Here is a 14,513-nt window from a genome sequence, read left to right on the forward strand (position 1 = left end):
GTCCAGGTTTAGTCCAGGTTTAGTCCAGGTTTAGTCCAGGTTTAGTCCAGGTTTAGTCCAGGTTTAGTCCAGGTTTAGTCCCGGTTTACCTTGATGAGTTTGGCCGAGGACAGAACTGCTTTATAAGGCACAGTTGGGGCGGTGACGATGACTGAGGCGTTGAACTCCTGCTCCAGACGCTGATTAAACACCTCCATGTGCAGCAGGCCCAGGAAACCCAGTCTGAACACACAAACCAGTTTAAACTCAGATAAACCCAGTCTGAACACTGGTTCAGACTGGGTTCAGACCCAGTTTCAGGCCCAGTTCAGGCCTCACCTCCAGCCCGCTCCCAGGGCCAGGCTGCTGTCTCTCTGCACACTCACACTGGAGTCGTTCAGTGTCAGCCTCTGGATGGCGCTGCGGAGCCCGGTGTACTCAGACTGGTCCATGGGGAACATCCCTGAAGACCAGACACAGGTGTTCAGACAGGTGTTCAGACAGGTGTTCAGACAGGTGTTCAGACAGGTGTTCAGACAGGTGTTCACACAGGTGTTCACACAGGTGTTCACAGAGGTGTTCACACAGGTGTTCACACAGGTGTTCAGACAGGTGTTCACACAGGTGTTCAGACAGGTGTTCAGACAGGTGTTCAGACAGGTGTTCACAGAGGTGTTCACAGAGGTGTTCACACAGGTGTTCAGACAGGTGTTCACACAGGTGTTCAGACAGGTGTTCAGACAGGTGTTCAGACAGGTGTTCACAGAGGTGTTCACAGAGGTGTTCACACAGGTGTTCACAGAGGTGTTCACAGAGGTGTTCACAGAGGTGTTCACACAGGTGTTCACAGAGGTGTTCACACAGGTGTTCACACAGGTGTTCTTCTGCCTCACCTGCAAACACCATGGGTTTTGCCGCTTTAAAGCCCGGCAGAGGCTCCACAGGCCGATCCTGGAGGAACAGAGTGTCTCCAACCTGAGCTTCTTTAATGTCCTTCATCCCCGCGACAACGAAGCCCACCTGACCTGCAAATCTGACATGAAACAGAAGCATGAGAACAAAGCCCACCTGAGCTGCAGATCTGACATGAAACAGAAGCATGAGAGAGAAATGCATCTGTATTTACATTCATAAGGATCAAAAACTAGGACAGAATTTTACAAAAAGTACTTTCTTAACTAAGCTGAATTTATATTAACTTTTTAGACCTGGTTCAGACCTGGTTTACACCTCTTTTAGCCCTCTTTTAGTCCTGTTTTAGACTTCTTTTAGACTTTTTAGACTTCTTTGAGACCTCTTTTAGTCCTGTTTAAGTCCTCTTTTAGACCCGTTTTAGTCCTTTTTTAGACCTCTTTTAGACCTCGTGTAAACCTCTTTTAGACCGATTTTTAGAGCTCTTTTAGTCCCGTTTTAGTCCTGTTTTAGTCCTGTTTTAGTCCTGTTTTAGTCCTCTTTTAGACCTTGTGTAAACCTCTTTTAGACCGATTTTTAGAGCTCTTTTAGTCCCGTTTTAGTCCTGTTTTAGTCCTGTTTTAGTCCTGTTTTAGTCCTCTTTTAGTCCTCTTTTAGTCCTCTTTTAGTCCTCTTTTAGACCTCTTTTAGACCTCTTTTAGACCTCGTGTAAACCTATTTTAGACCGATTTTTAGAGCTCTTTTAGTCCTGTTTTAGTCCTGTTTTAGTCCTGTTTTAGTCCTGTTTTAGACCTCTTTTAGTCCTCTTTTAGTCCTCTTTTAGTCCTCTTTTAGACCTCTTTTAGACCTCTTTTAGACCTCGTGTAAACCTCTTTTAGACCGATTTTTAGAGCTCTTTTAGTCCTGTTTTAGTCCTGTTTCAGTCCTGTTTTAGTCCTGTTTTAGTCCTCTTTTAGACCTCTTTTAGTCCTGTTTTAGTCCTGTTTTAGTCCTGTTTTAGTCCTGTTTTAGACCTCTTTTAGACCTCTTTTAGACCTATCTTAGGCCTCTTTTAGACCCGTTTTAGAGCTCTTTCAGCCCTCTTTTAGAGCTCTTTTAGACCCGGTTTGGACCTCGTCCTTACAGCTGGCTCGTGGGCAGTTCTTGAGGCCTCAGAATCCCGACTTCTTGGATCTCGTACGTCTTCTTCAGATGCGACGACACGACTCGATCTCCTTTCTTCACTTTCCCTCCAAACAGAGCCACGTTGGCCACGACGCCTCGATAATGGTCGAAGTTTGAGTCGAAAACCAGGGCTCGCAGCGGAGACTCTGGACTCGCCGCCGGCCTGAGGGACACAAACAGGTTCAAGACTGGAGCAACGGTCTGGAGCAACGGTCTGGAGCAACGGTCTGGAGCAACGGTCTGGAGCACAGGTCTGGAGCACAGGTCTGGAGCAACGGCCTGGAGCAACGGTCTGGAGCAACGGTCTGGAGCAACGGTCTGGAGCAACGGTCTGGAGCAACGGTCTGGAGCACAGGTCTGGAGCAACGGCCTGGAGCAACGGTCTGGAGCAACGGTCTGGAGCAACGGTCTGGAGCAACGGTCTGGAGCAACGGTCTGGAGCAACGGTCTGGAGCAACGGTCTGGAGCACAGGTCTGGAGCAACGGTCTGGAGCACAGGTCTGGAGCAACGGTCTGGAGCACAGGTCTGGAGCAACGGTCTGGAGCACAGGTCTGGAGCACAGGTCTGGAGCAACGGTCTGGAGCACAGGTCAGTTACCGTTACAAAGACTCACGGTGGGATTCGCTCCACGACGGCCTCAAGAACCTTGTCCACGTTGGTTCCCAGTTTAGCAGAAATCTGAAAGGAAAAATGAACAATAAAGATGATGATATTATCTCTCTCTGGTCCCATCTCTCTCTCTGGTCCCGTCTCTCTCTCTGGTCCCGTCTCTCTCTCTGGTCCCGTCTCTCTGGTCCCGTCTCTCTGGTCCCGTCTCTCTGGTCCCGTCTCTCTGGTCCCGTCTCTCCGGTCCCGTCTCTCTCTCTCCGGTCCCGTCTCTCTCTCTGGTCCCGTCTCTCTGGTCCCGTCTCTCTGGTCCCGTCTCTCTGGTCCCGTCTCTCTCTCCCTCTGGTCCCGTCTCTCTCTCCCTCTGGTCCCGTCTCTCTCTCCCTCTGGTCCCGTCTCTCTCTCCCTCTGGTCCCGTCTCTCTCTCCCTCTGGTCCCGTCTCTCTCTCTGGTCCCGTCTCTCTGGTCCCGTCTCTCTGGTCCCGTCTCTCTGGTCCCGTCTCTCTGGTCCCGTCTCTCCGGTCCCGTCTCTCTCTCTCCGGTCCCGTCTCTCTCTCTGGTCCCGTCTCTCTGGTCCCGTCTCTCTGGTCCCGTCTCTCTGGTCCCGTCTCTCTCTCCCTCTGGTCCCGTCTCTCTCTCCCTCTGGTCCCGTCTCTCTCTCCCTCTGGTCCCGTCTCTCTCTCTCCGGTCCCGTCTCTCTCTCCCTCTGGTCCCGTCTCTCTCTCTGGTCCCGTCTCTCTGGTCCCGTCTCTCTCTCCCTCTGGTCCCGTCTCTCCCTCTGGTCCCGTCTCTCTCTCCCTCTGGTCCCGTCTCTCTCTCCCTCTGGTCCCGTCTCTCCCTCTGGTCCCGTCTCTCTCTCTCCGGTCCCGTCTCTCTCTCCCTCTGGTCCCGTCTCTCCCTCTGGTCCCGTCTCTCCCTCTGGTCCCGTCTCTCCCTCTGGTCCCGTCTCTCCCTCTGGTCCCGTCTCTCTCTCTGGTCCCGTCTCTCTCTGTCTCAGTTGGACTCACTCTGATGCACTCGTCTCGTGGGATATCGAAGACCTTCTCGATCTGGGCCTCGACTCGTTCCGGGTCGGCGTTTTTCAGGTCAATCTGAAAGTGTAGATCTAACTGTAGTTTCATGTTTCAGGTGGATCTGATGGTGTAGATCTAACTGTAGTTTCAAGTTTCAGGTGGATCTGATGGTGTAGATCTAACTGTAGGTTCATGTTTCAGGTGGATCTGATGGTGTAGATCTAACTGTAGGTTCATGTTTCAGGTGGATCTGACGGTGTAGATCTAACTGTAGGTTCATGTTTCAGGTGGATCTGACGGTGTAGATCTAACTGTAGTTTCATGTTTCAGGTGGATCTGACGGTGTAGATCTAACTGTAGGTTCATGTTTCAGGTGGATCTGACAGTGTAGATCCAACTGTAGTTTCATGTTTCAGGTGGATCTGACAGTGTAGATCTAACTGTAGGTTCATGTTTCAGGTGGATCTGACAGTGTCGATCTAACTGTAGGTTCATGTTTCAGGTGGATCTGACAGTGTAGATCCAACTGTAGTTTCATGTTTATCTAACTGTAGGTTCATGTTTCAGGTGGATCTGACAGTGTAGATCTAACTGTAGGTTCATGTTTCAGGTGGAGCCGACAGTGTAGATCCAACTGTAGTTTCATGTTTCAGGTGGATCCGACGGTGTAGATCTAACTGTAGGTTCATGTTTCAGGTGGATCTGACAGTGTCGATCTAACTGTAGGTTCATGTTTCAGGTGGATCTGACAGTGTCGATCTAACTGTAGGTTCATGTTTCAGGTGGATCTGACAGTGTCGATCTAACTGTAGGTTCATGTTTCAGGTGGATCTGACAGTGTCGATCTAACTGTAGGTTCATGTTTCAGGTGGATCTGACGGTGTAGATCTAACTGTAGGTTCATGTTTCAGGTGGATCTGATGGTGTAGATCTAACTGTAGGTTCATGTTTCAGGTGGATCTGATGGTGTAGATCTAACTGTAGGTTCATGTTTCAGGTGGATCTGATGGTGTAGATCTAACTGTAGGTTCATGTTTCAGGTGGATCTGACAGTGTCGATCTAACTGTAGGTTCATGTTTCAGGTGCATCTGACAGTGTCGATCTAACTGTAGGTTCATGTTTCAGGTGCATCTGACAGTGTCGATCTAACTGTAGGTTCATGTTTCAGGTGGATCTGATGGTGTAGATCTAACTGTAGGTTCATGTTTCAGGTGGATCTGATGGTGTAGATCTAACTGTAGGTTCATGTTTCAGGTGGATCTGACAGTGTCGATCTAACTGTAGGTTCATGTTTCAGGTGGATCTGACAGTGTAGATCTAACTGTAGGTTCATGTTTCAGGTGGATCTGACAGTGTAGATCTAACTGTAGGTTCATGTTTCAGGTGGATCTGACAGTGTAGATCCAACTGTAGTTTCATGTTTATCTAACTGTAGGTTCATGTTTCAGGTGGATCTGACAGTGTAGATCTAACTGTAGGTTCATGTTTCAGGTGGATCTGATGGTGTAGATCTAACTGTAGGTTCATGTTTCAGGTGGATCTGATGGTGTAGATCTAACTGTAGGTTCATGTTTCAGGTGGATCTGATGGTGTAGATCTAACTGTAGGTTCATGTTTCAGGTGGATCTGATGGTGTAGATCTAACTGTAGGTTCATGTTTCAGGTGGATCTGATGGTGTAGATCTAACTGTAGGTTCATGTTTCAGGTGGATCTGATGGTGTAGATCTAACTGTAGGTTCATGTTTCAGGTGGATACCTTGTTGATGATGGGGATTATCGCCAGCTGAGCCTCAAACGCCAGGTAAAAGTTGGCCACGGTCTGAGCCTGGATGCCCTGAAACCAAAAGAAAAAAGTCTAAATGATTTTTTTTGGTAAAAGGTCAAATTTCTTTCCAATTAAAAAAACAAAACAAATATACAAACATTGTATTCTATTTTTAAAAGTGGGGAAAAAACAGAAAAAGAACATGTTTGCGTCTGTTCTCTGACAGTGTATTTTCACAAAGGAGCTGCAGGGGGAGCTGCAGGTGACCTACCTGATTGGCGTCTACGATGAGCAGAACTCCCTGACAGGCCGAGATGGAGCGCGACACCTCGTAACTGAAGTCCACGTGACCCTAGAGGGCGGCAGAGAGTCACAGGTGAAACACTGGAGTCCACGTGACCCTAGAGGGCGGCAGAGAGTCACAGGTGAAACACTGGAGTCCACGTGACCCTAGAGGGCGGCAGAGAGTCACAGGTGAAACACTGGAGTCCACGTGACCCTAGAGGGCGGCAGAGAGTCACAGGTGAAACACTGAAGTGCACGTGACCCTAGAGGGCGGCAGAGAGTCACAGGTGAAACACTGGAGTCCACGTGACCCTAGAGGGCGGCAGAGAGTCACAGGTGAAACACTGAAGTGCACGTGACCCTAGAGGGCGGCAGAGTCACAGGTGAAACACTGGAGTCCACGTGACCCTAGAGGGCGGCAGAGAGTCACAGGTGAAACACTGAAGTCCACGTGACCCTAGAGGGCGGCAGAGTCACAGGTGAAACACTGGAGTCCACGTGACCCTAGAGGGCGGCAGAGAGTCACAGGTGAAACACTGGAGTCCATGTGACCCTAGGGGGCGGCAGAGAGTCACAGGTGAAACACTGGAGTCCACGTGACCCTAGAGGGCGGCAGAGAGTCACAGGTGAAACACTGGAGTCCAAGTGACCCTAGAGGGCGGCAGAGAGTCACAGGTGAAACACTGGAGTCCAAGTGACCCTAGAGGGCGGCAGAGTCACAGGTGAAACACTGGAGTCCACGTGACCCTAGAGGGCGGCAGAGAGTCACAGGTGAAACACTGGAGTCCATGTGACCCTAGGGGGCGGCAGAGAGTCACAGGTGAAACACTGGAGTCCACGTGACCCTAGAGGGCGGCAGAGAGTCACAGGTGAAACACTGGAGTCCAAGTGACCCTAGAGGGCGGCAGAGTCACAGGTGAAACACTGGAGTCCACGTGACCCTAGAGGGCGGCAGAGAGTCACAGGTGAAACACTGGAGTCCAAGTGACCCTAGAGGGCGGCAGAGAGTCACAGGTGAAACACTGGAGTCCAAGTGACCCTAGAGGGCGGCAGAGTCACAGGTGAAACACTGGAGTCCACGTGACCCTAGAGGGCGGCAGAGAGTCACAGGTGAAACACTGGAGTCCATGTGACCCTAGAGGGCGGCAGAGAGTCACAGGTGAAACACTGGAGTCCACGTGACCCTAGAGGGCGGCAGAGAGTCACAGGTGAAACACTGAAGTGCACGTGACCCTAGAGGGCGGCAGAGTCACAGGTGAAACGCTGAAGTCCATGTGATCCTAGAGGGCGGCAGAGAGTCACAGGTGAAATACTGAAGTCCACGTGACCCTAGAGGGCGGCAGAGAGTCACGGGTGAAACATTGAAGTGCATGTGACCCTAGAGGGCGGCGGAGAGTCACAGGTGAAACACTGGAGTCCACGTGACCCTAGAGGGCGGCAGAGAGTCACAGGTGAAACACTGGAGTCCATGTGACCCTAGAGGGCGGCAGAGAGTCACAGGTGAAACACTGGAGTCCAAGTGACCCTAGAGGGCGGCAGAGAGTCACAGGTGAAACACTGGAGTCCAAGTGACCCTAGAGGGCGGCAGAGAGTCACAGGTGAAACACTGGAGTCCAAGTGACCCTAGAGGGCGGCAGAGAGTCACAGGTGAAACACTGGAGTCCATGTGACCCTAGAGGGCGGCAGAGTCACAGGTGAAACGCTGAAGTCCATGTGATCCTAGAGGGCAGCAGAGAGTCACAGGTGAAATACTGAAGTCCACGTGACCCTAGAGGGCGGCAGAGAGTCACGGGTGAAACACTGAAGTGCATGTGACCCTAGAGGGCGGCAGAGAGTCACGGGTGAAACACTGAAGTGCATGTGACCCTAGAGGGCGGCGGAGAGTCACAGGTGAAACACTGGAGTCCACGTGACCCTAGAGGGCGGCAGAGAGTCACAGGTGAAACGCTGAAGTCCATGTGACCCTAGAGAGCGGCAGAGAGTCAGGGTGAACGCTCAGGGTCAAAGGTCAGGAAAGTGGTGCCATTGTTCAACTCCACACCATTAATTTTGCCCAACAAACATGTTAACTAAGGAAAGAAAAGTAATGAGTTCATGTGATGAGTTTAAACACGTGCGTTACCGGCGTGTCGATGAGGTTGAGCAGGTGTGGCACCCCCTGGTGGTGGTAGAAGAGTGATGCAGTCTGGGCCTTCACTGTGATGCCTCGCTCTCTCTCCACCTGCAGCTGATCCAACACCTGACGGTTCTTCTCCGTCGCAGAGATGGCTCCTGAACCAGAGAAGGTTAATCCAGACCTGCTTTAGTCCCACTTTAGTCTTGCTTTAGTCCCGCTTTAGTCCCGCTTTAGACCCGCTTTAGACCCGCTTTAGACCCGCTTTAGACCCGCATTAGACCCGCATTAGACCCGCATTAAACCCGCATTAGACCCGCATTAGACCCGCTTTAGTCTTGCTTTAGACCTGCTTTAGACCTGCTTTAGTCCTGCTTTAGTCCTGCTTTAGACCCGCTTTAGACCCGCTTTAGTCCCGCTTTAGACCCGCTTTAGACCCACTTTAGACCCGTTTAGACCCGCTTTAGTCCCGCTTTAGACCCGCTTTAGACCCGCTTTAGACCCGTTTAGACCCGTTTAGACCCGCTTTAGTCCCGCTTTAGACCCGCTTTAGACCCGTTTAGACCCGTTTAGACCCGCTTTAGTCCCGCTTTAGACCCGCTTTAGACCCGCTTTAGTCCCGGTTCACACCTGTGATCTCCAAGAGCCGGTCTGCTAGCGTGCTCTTGCCGTGGTCGATGTGAGCGATGATGCAGAAGTTCCTGATCCTGTCGCTGGAGAACACGGACAAGTCCACGTTCTCCTGCACAAACATGCAGAACAAATATGTCTTAACTGTATCTGAGCGTCTCAAAAGTGTCAGTAGTGTTCAAGTGTGTAATATTTCAGCAGATAAAACTAGACAGAAGAATGTCCTGCAGCTGTTTGCACCGAGCGCTCTGAGCAGAATCCAAACCGCTCAGTAAAATCCAATGTAAATGTGTTTTAAGTCCATGACAGCTCAGACGCACATGTCACTCAAACGCACTGAACACAAATATACTTCACATTTGACTCAACATTTTGTCCATTTGTCCCAGTTTGACAGTTTGTGTAAAGTTTATAATTGTACTTTCTGGTTGGACATGAGCACAAATATGACATAGGTCATTCCACGGCTGTTACCTAGCAACCAGACTGTAAACGAGACAGTTCTGATCTGACACACAATAATACAATAAAACACCTTTATTTGATCCAGCGATGGTTTAAACTGCCTTTACCTTGTTAGGACGCGTACTCATCAGCTTAAATCCGTGCATAAAAGGTGTTATTTTCATCCAGCGGTGTCTGAAGGTCAAACAGGATCCGTCCACTTTATTTCTGTGCAATTTAAAGCGTGAAAAGTGCCTTAGAAGCGCCGCTTCCCCGCGCTGCAGGATCATGTTTACACCGGTTAGCGTTAGCCTCGAGATGCTAACAGTAAAAACACTTCTTTGTGACGCGACAAACCGCGTCCAAACCGCGTCAAACCCGCGGCTCAAACGTTTTAACTGAATCCGCGGTTTGATTTACGGGTGAAACGTGAAGTTTGAAGCTGCAAAAGGCAAACGCGTGAGTTTACAGAGCGCGGACATGTTTGACAGAGCGGTCACGGCCGCGGGGCATTCTGGGAGATGCACTTCCGGCGGAAACAAAGATGAAAAACACACAAGAGAGAAAGTGTCGCGGTTTGAACCGGAACTATTGTAATTAAATTATTGTAATAAAACTATTGTAATAAAACTATTGTAATAAAACTATTCGGATAAAACTATTGTAATAAAACTATTCGAATAAAACTATTCGAATAAAACTATTAGAATGAAACTGTTCGAATAAACTATTAGAAAAAAATTGGAATAAAACTAAACACAGACACATTAGGCATAAAAATGTGATGAATCATTATTTCGAACTATTCATATGGAAAAAAAAATTAAGTTTAATGAATGGATGAATATAAAACTAAACAATTAACTAGGATAGAAATATGATCATCACTTTCACATGTATTTATGTTATGATAAATTCATCGTTTGGATCAGAGCAAAATATACATATATATTTTTTAGTGTAATGCAAAGTCACTTGTTGACAAATGTGTCTTTTTTACACGTGTATAAAATAGGCTAATAATTAAATAAAATAATAGCTTAAGTTTGTATTTAGATTATGTTTTTTATTTTAGGGATGAAAACTTTATTTTAGCGTTCGACAGTTAAAGTTTAACAAAATAAAGGTGTCGCCGCTGCCAAACGCCCGTCAAACGTCACGGTAAAAATGGAGATCAGTTTCTATGACAACAGAACATCCGCGTCTCCTCTCAGTCCTGTGTCAGATGCCCTCCCGCCCCGCCCCCCGCGAGCCTCGTGTTTCATAGAGAAGGGTTTAATTGCTTTCTTTTCATTAACGAATCTGATAAAGATGAATCAAGTTTCAAGTCATTAATGTTCAAATTATGAATTAAACGGTGGCTGAAGAAGAAGAAGAAGAAGAAGAAGAAGAAGAAGAAGGAGAAGGAGGAGTAGAAGAAGAAGAAGAAGAAGAAGAAGGAGAAGAAGGAGAAGAAGAAGAAGGAGGAGTAGAAGAAGAAGAAGAAGAAGAAGAAGAAGAAGAAGAAGAAGGAGAAGAAGAAGAAGAAGAAGAAGAAGAAGGAGGAGTAGAAGAAGAAGAAGAAGAAGAAGAAGGAGAAGAAGGAGAAGAAGAAGAAGGAGGAGTAGAAGAAGAAGAAGAAGGAGAAGGAGAAGAAGTAGAAGGAGAAGAAGAAGGAGATGAAGAAGAAGCAGAAGAAGAAGAAGAACAAGGAGAAGAAGGAGAAGAAGAAGAAGAAGAAGAAGAAGAAGAAGGAGGAGTAGAAGAAGAAGAAGAAGAAGAAGAAGGAGAAGAAGTAGAAGAAGGAGAAGAAGGAGAAGAAGAAGAAGAAGAAGAAGAAGAAGAAGAAGAAGAAGAAGAAGAAGAAGAAGAAGAAGAAGAAGAAGGAGAAGAAGAAGAAGAAGGAGGAGTAGAAGAAGAAGAAGAAGAAGAAGAAGGAGAAGAAGGAGAAGAAGAAGAAGGAGGAGTAGAAGAAGAAGAAGAAGGAGAAGAAGGAGAAGAAGAAGGAGATGAAGAAGAAGCAGAAGAAGAAGAAGAACAAGGAGAAGAAGGAGAAGAAGAAGAAGAAGAAGAAGAAGAAGAAGAAGAAGAAGAAGAAGAAGAAGAAGAAGAAGTAGAAGGAGAAGAAGAAGGAGATGAAGAAGAAGAACAAGGAGAAGAAGAAGAAGAAGAAGGAGGAGGAGTAGAAGAAGTAGAAGAAGAAGAAGAAGAAGAAGGAGGAGGAGTAGAAGAAGTAGAAGAAGAAGAAGGAGAAGAAGAAGGAGAAGAAGAAGGAGAGGAAGGAGAAGGAAAAGAAGAAGAAGGAGAAGAAGGAGAAGAAGACGAAGAAGGAGATAAAGAAGAAGAAGGAGAAGAAGTAGAAGAAGGAGGAGAAGAAGAAGGAGAAGAAGAACAAGTAGAAGATGAAGAGATTGTCACTGGTGGAAAAAGAATGGGAAAAATGACTCAAAAACTGGAGAAACATTTATTTAATATATGTGGAAATCTTGAAGGAGTAGGTGTAAAAAGCGTAGATAGTTTGGAAAATTCTTGATAAATGTTGAGAACAAATGGTGTAGTTGTCTATAAATCCCACAATGCAAAAAAATACCCTAAAACCACCAAGACATCCATCCATCCATCCATTTTCTACCACTTGTTCCCTTTCGGGGTCGCGGGTGACTGGAGCCTATCCCAGTGACTTCGGGCCTTAGGCTGGGTACACCCTGGACAGTGGCCAACTTGTCGCAGACAAGTTGGACACTTGGAGCTAACTCACTTTGCACCAGTAACTGACAAAACTGTCCATGAGATCATCACCAGTCTGAGTTCATCTACATGCTGCCTTGATGTGTTACCCACCAAATTTCTAAAGTCTGTGCTGAACAGTTTGTTAGCACCATTCACTCACATAGTTAACATGTCGCTTCAATCTGGAACATTCCCAATGTCTTTGAAAACTGCGGTCATAAAGCCTCTCCTAAAGAAGAGCAGTCTTGATGCCGCAGTACTGAGTCATTACCGGCCCATCTCTAATCTGCCATTTTGGGGCAAAGTCCTTGAAAAGGTTGTTTACCAACAGCTCACAGATTTCCTCTTAATAAACAACTCATTTGATGTTTTTCAGTCAGGTTTTAGACCTCATCACAGCACTGAGACTGCTCTTGTCAAGGTGACAAATGACATCCGCCTGAACACTGACACGGGCAAAGCCTCAGTCTTAATTCTGTTAGATCTGAGTGCTGCTTTTGACACTGTCGCTCATGGGATCCTCTTACAGAGACTAGAGGACTGGGTGGGCATCACTGGCACTGCCCTAAACTGGTTAAGGTCCTATCTGGAAGACAGGAAGTACTTTGTTGAAATTGGTAGCTGTGTCTCAGACCACATGACCCTGACCTGTGGAGTGCCCCAAGGGTCAGTCCTGGGTCCCCTTCTGTTCAACCTCTACATGCTGCCGTTGGGTCAGTTGATACGCAGTGAAAATGTGTCCTATCACAATTATGCAGACGACACTCAGATCTATGTTTCACTGTCGGCAGGTGACTATGGACCAGTAGATTCACTCTGTCACTGCATCCAACAGATCAGTGTGTGGATGCAAAACAACTTTCTCCAGCTGAACTCAGACAAGACTGAAATAATCGTTTTTGGCCCACAGAAACAAAGAGAAAGTGTTAGCGGTCACCTCTAAAACCTACAAACCAAATTAGAAATCTGGGGGTAATAATGGACTCAGACTTGAACTTTAATAGCCACGTCAAATCAATAACATCAGCAGCTTTTTACCATCTAAAAAACATTGCCAAAATCAAAAATATAGTGTCAAAACCAGATTTAGAGAGACTTATCCATGCGTTTGTCTCCAGTAGATTAGACTGTAACGGCCGCTCACTGGCCTCTCCAAACGAGCTGTAAAACAGCTGCAGTACATCCAGAACGCTGCTGCTCGGGTCTTGACTAGAACCAGGAAGTACCATCACATTAGTCCTGTTCTCAGGTCTCTGCACTGGCTCCTGTGGCTCAGAGAATAGACTTTAAAGCAGCTCTGCTTGTGTACAAGTCTCTCCATGGCCTAGCACCAAAGTACATCTTGGATATGTTAGTGCCATATGAACCATCTCGGACTCTGAGGACCTCAGGGACCGGCCTCCTGCTGGTGCCAGAGTCAGGACAAAACATGGGGAATCTGCGTTTCAGTTTTATGCAGCTAAAATCTGGAACATTCTTCCTGAAGATGTGAGACAGGCTTCTACTCTGACAATGTTCAAATCTAAGCTAAAAACAGTTTTGTTTCGCTGCGCATATGACTGAAAGGATTTTTTCTTTGCACTCTTCTCTTTTGTTTGTGATTTTATTAGTTTAGAAAATCAGTTGGATTGATAATTTTTAATTTAGTTAATTTTATTGTATTTCTGTTTCTGTAATTTCTTTGTGATTTGAATGCATTTTTCCTGCTGTGAAGCACTTTGAATTGCCTTGTGTATGAAATGTGCTCTACAAATAAACTTGCCTTGCCTTGCCTTGTCATGGTCACCGTCTGGTCTGGTGGTGTATAGTCTTCTCTTGTTTTACTCACGGTGTTTCTGTCTCTGCTCCTCTTCGTTTCCCCCCTCCCTCTCTCTGGTTACCGCCCCCTCCCTCTCTCTGGTTACCGCCCCCTTGTCTCTCTGGTTACCGCCCCCTTGTCTCTCTGGTTACCGCCCCCTTGTCTCTCTGGTTACCGCCCCCTTGTCTCTCTGGTTACCGCCCCCTTGTCTCTCAGCTCATCACAGGCTCTCCTCACCTGTGCGTGGGTTCACAGCTGTATCTGTTTGTTCATCACTGGGTGTAGTATTTTAGCTGTATCTCTGCCTCTGCCTCAGTGCGAGATTGTCTGCGTTGCCCTGTTCTGCCCCTTGTATCGAGCGTCTGATTATTTATTCTTGTTTTTGACTCTGACGTCTGATTTCCGCCCAACCCTCGTGATCCTGTTTGCTGTTATCGACCTCGAACCGTCCTAAGTCTTCCTTCCGCCTTTCCTCTGACTAAGCTGAATGTCTGTGTACTGAACCTGGAACGGATTTTGACTACGCCTCTCTCCCGCTCCCTGACCACCGCTGTTTGCTGGCTCTGACCACCGCTGGAAGGACCCTCCCTGACCACTGCTGGAAGGACCCTCCCTGAACCACCACTGGAAGGACCCTCCCTGACCACCGCTGGAAGGACCCTCCCTGAACCACCACTGGAAGGACCCTCCCTGACCACCGCTGGAAGGACCCTCCCTGACCACCGCTGGAAGGACCCTCCCTGACCACTGCTGGAAGGACCCTCCCTGAACCACCACTGGAAGGACCCTCCCTGACCACCGCTGGAAGGACCCTCCCTGAACCACCGCTGGAAGGACCCTCCCTGACCACTGCTGGAAGGACCCTCCCTGACCACTGCTGGAAGGACCCTCCCTGACCACCGCTGGAAGGACCCTCCCTGACCACTGCTTGAAGGACCCTCCCTGACCACCGCTGGAAGGACCCTCCCTGACCACCGCTGGAAGGACCCTCCCTGACCACTGCTGGAAGGACCCTCCCTGAACCACCACTGGAAGGACCCTCCCTGAACCACCGCTGGAAGGACCCTCCCTGAACCACTGCTGGAAGGACCC

General features: G+C 48.1%; 1 protein-coding gene across 1 annotated transcript in view; it reads right to left on the bottom strand.

Moving 5' to 3' along the window:
• The window catches only part of guf1 (GTP binding elongation factor GUF1), a 29,376-nt gene extending 19,955 nt beyond the window's left edge, over positions 1-9,421 (bottom strand). The window contains exons 1-11 of the mRNA XM_072459731.1: positions 9,043-9,421; positions 8,471-8,582; positions 7,850-7,998; positions 5,714-5,794; positions 5,434-5,511; positions 3,670-3,753; positions 2,670-2,734; positions 2,015-2,218; positions 873-1,012; positions 319-442; positions 90-222 (exon numbers count right to left, since the gene is read on the bottom strand). Of these exons, the coding sequence (XP_072315832.1) occupies positions 90-222; positions 319-442; positions 873-1,012; positions 2,015-2,218; positions 2,670-2,734; positions 3,670-3,753; positions 5,434-5,511; positions 5,714-5,794; positions 7,850-7,998; positions 8,471-8,582; positions 9,043-9,204 (1,332 nt within the window). The 5' untranslated portion in view covers positions 9,205-9,421. The remainder of the gene's footprint in view (positions 1-89; positions 223-318; positions 443-872; positions 1,013-2,014; positions 2,219-2,669; positions 2,735-3,669; positions 3,754-5,433; positions 5,512-5,713; positions 5,795-7,849; positions 7,999-8,470; positions 8,583-9,042) is intronic.
• Positions 9,422-14,513: the final 5,092 nt, after the last annotated feature.

Source organism: Eucyclogobius newberryi, unplaced genomic scaffold (assembly GCF_026437365.1).
Source record: "Eucyclogobius newberryi isolate DKJ021-1_F unplaced genomic scaffold, fEucNew1.0.hap1 SCAF_265, whole genome shotgun sequence".
Lineage (NCBI taxonomy): Eukaryota > Metazoa > Chordata > Actinopteri > Gobiiformes > Gobiidae > Eucyclogobius > Eucyclogobius newberryi.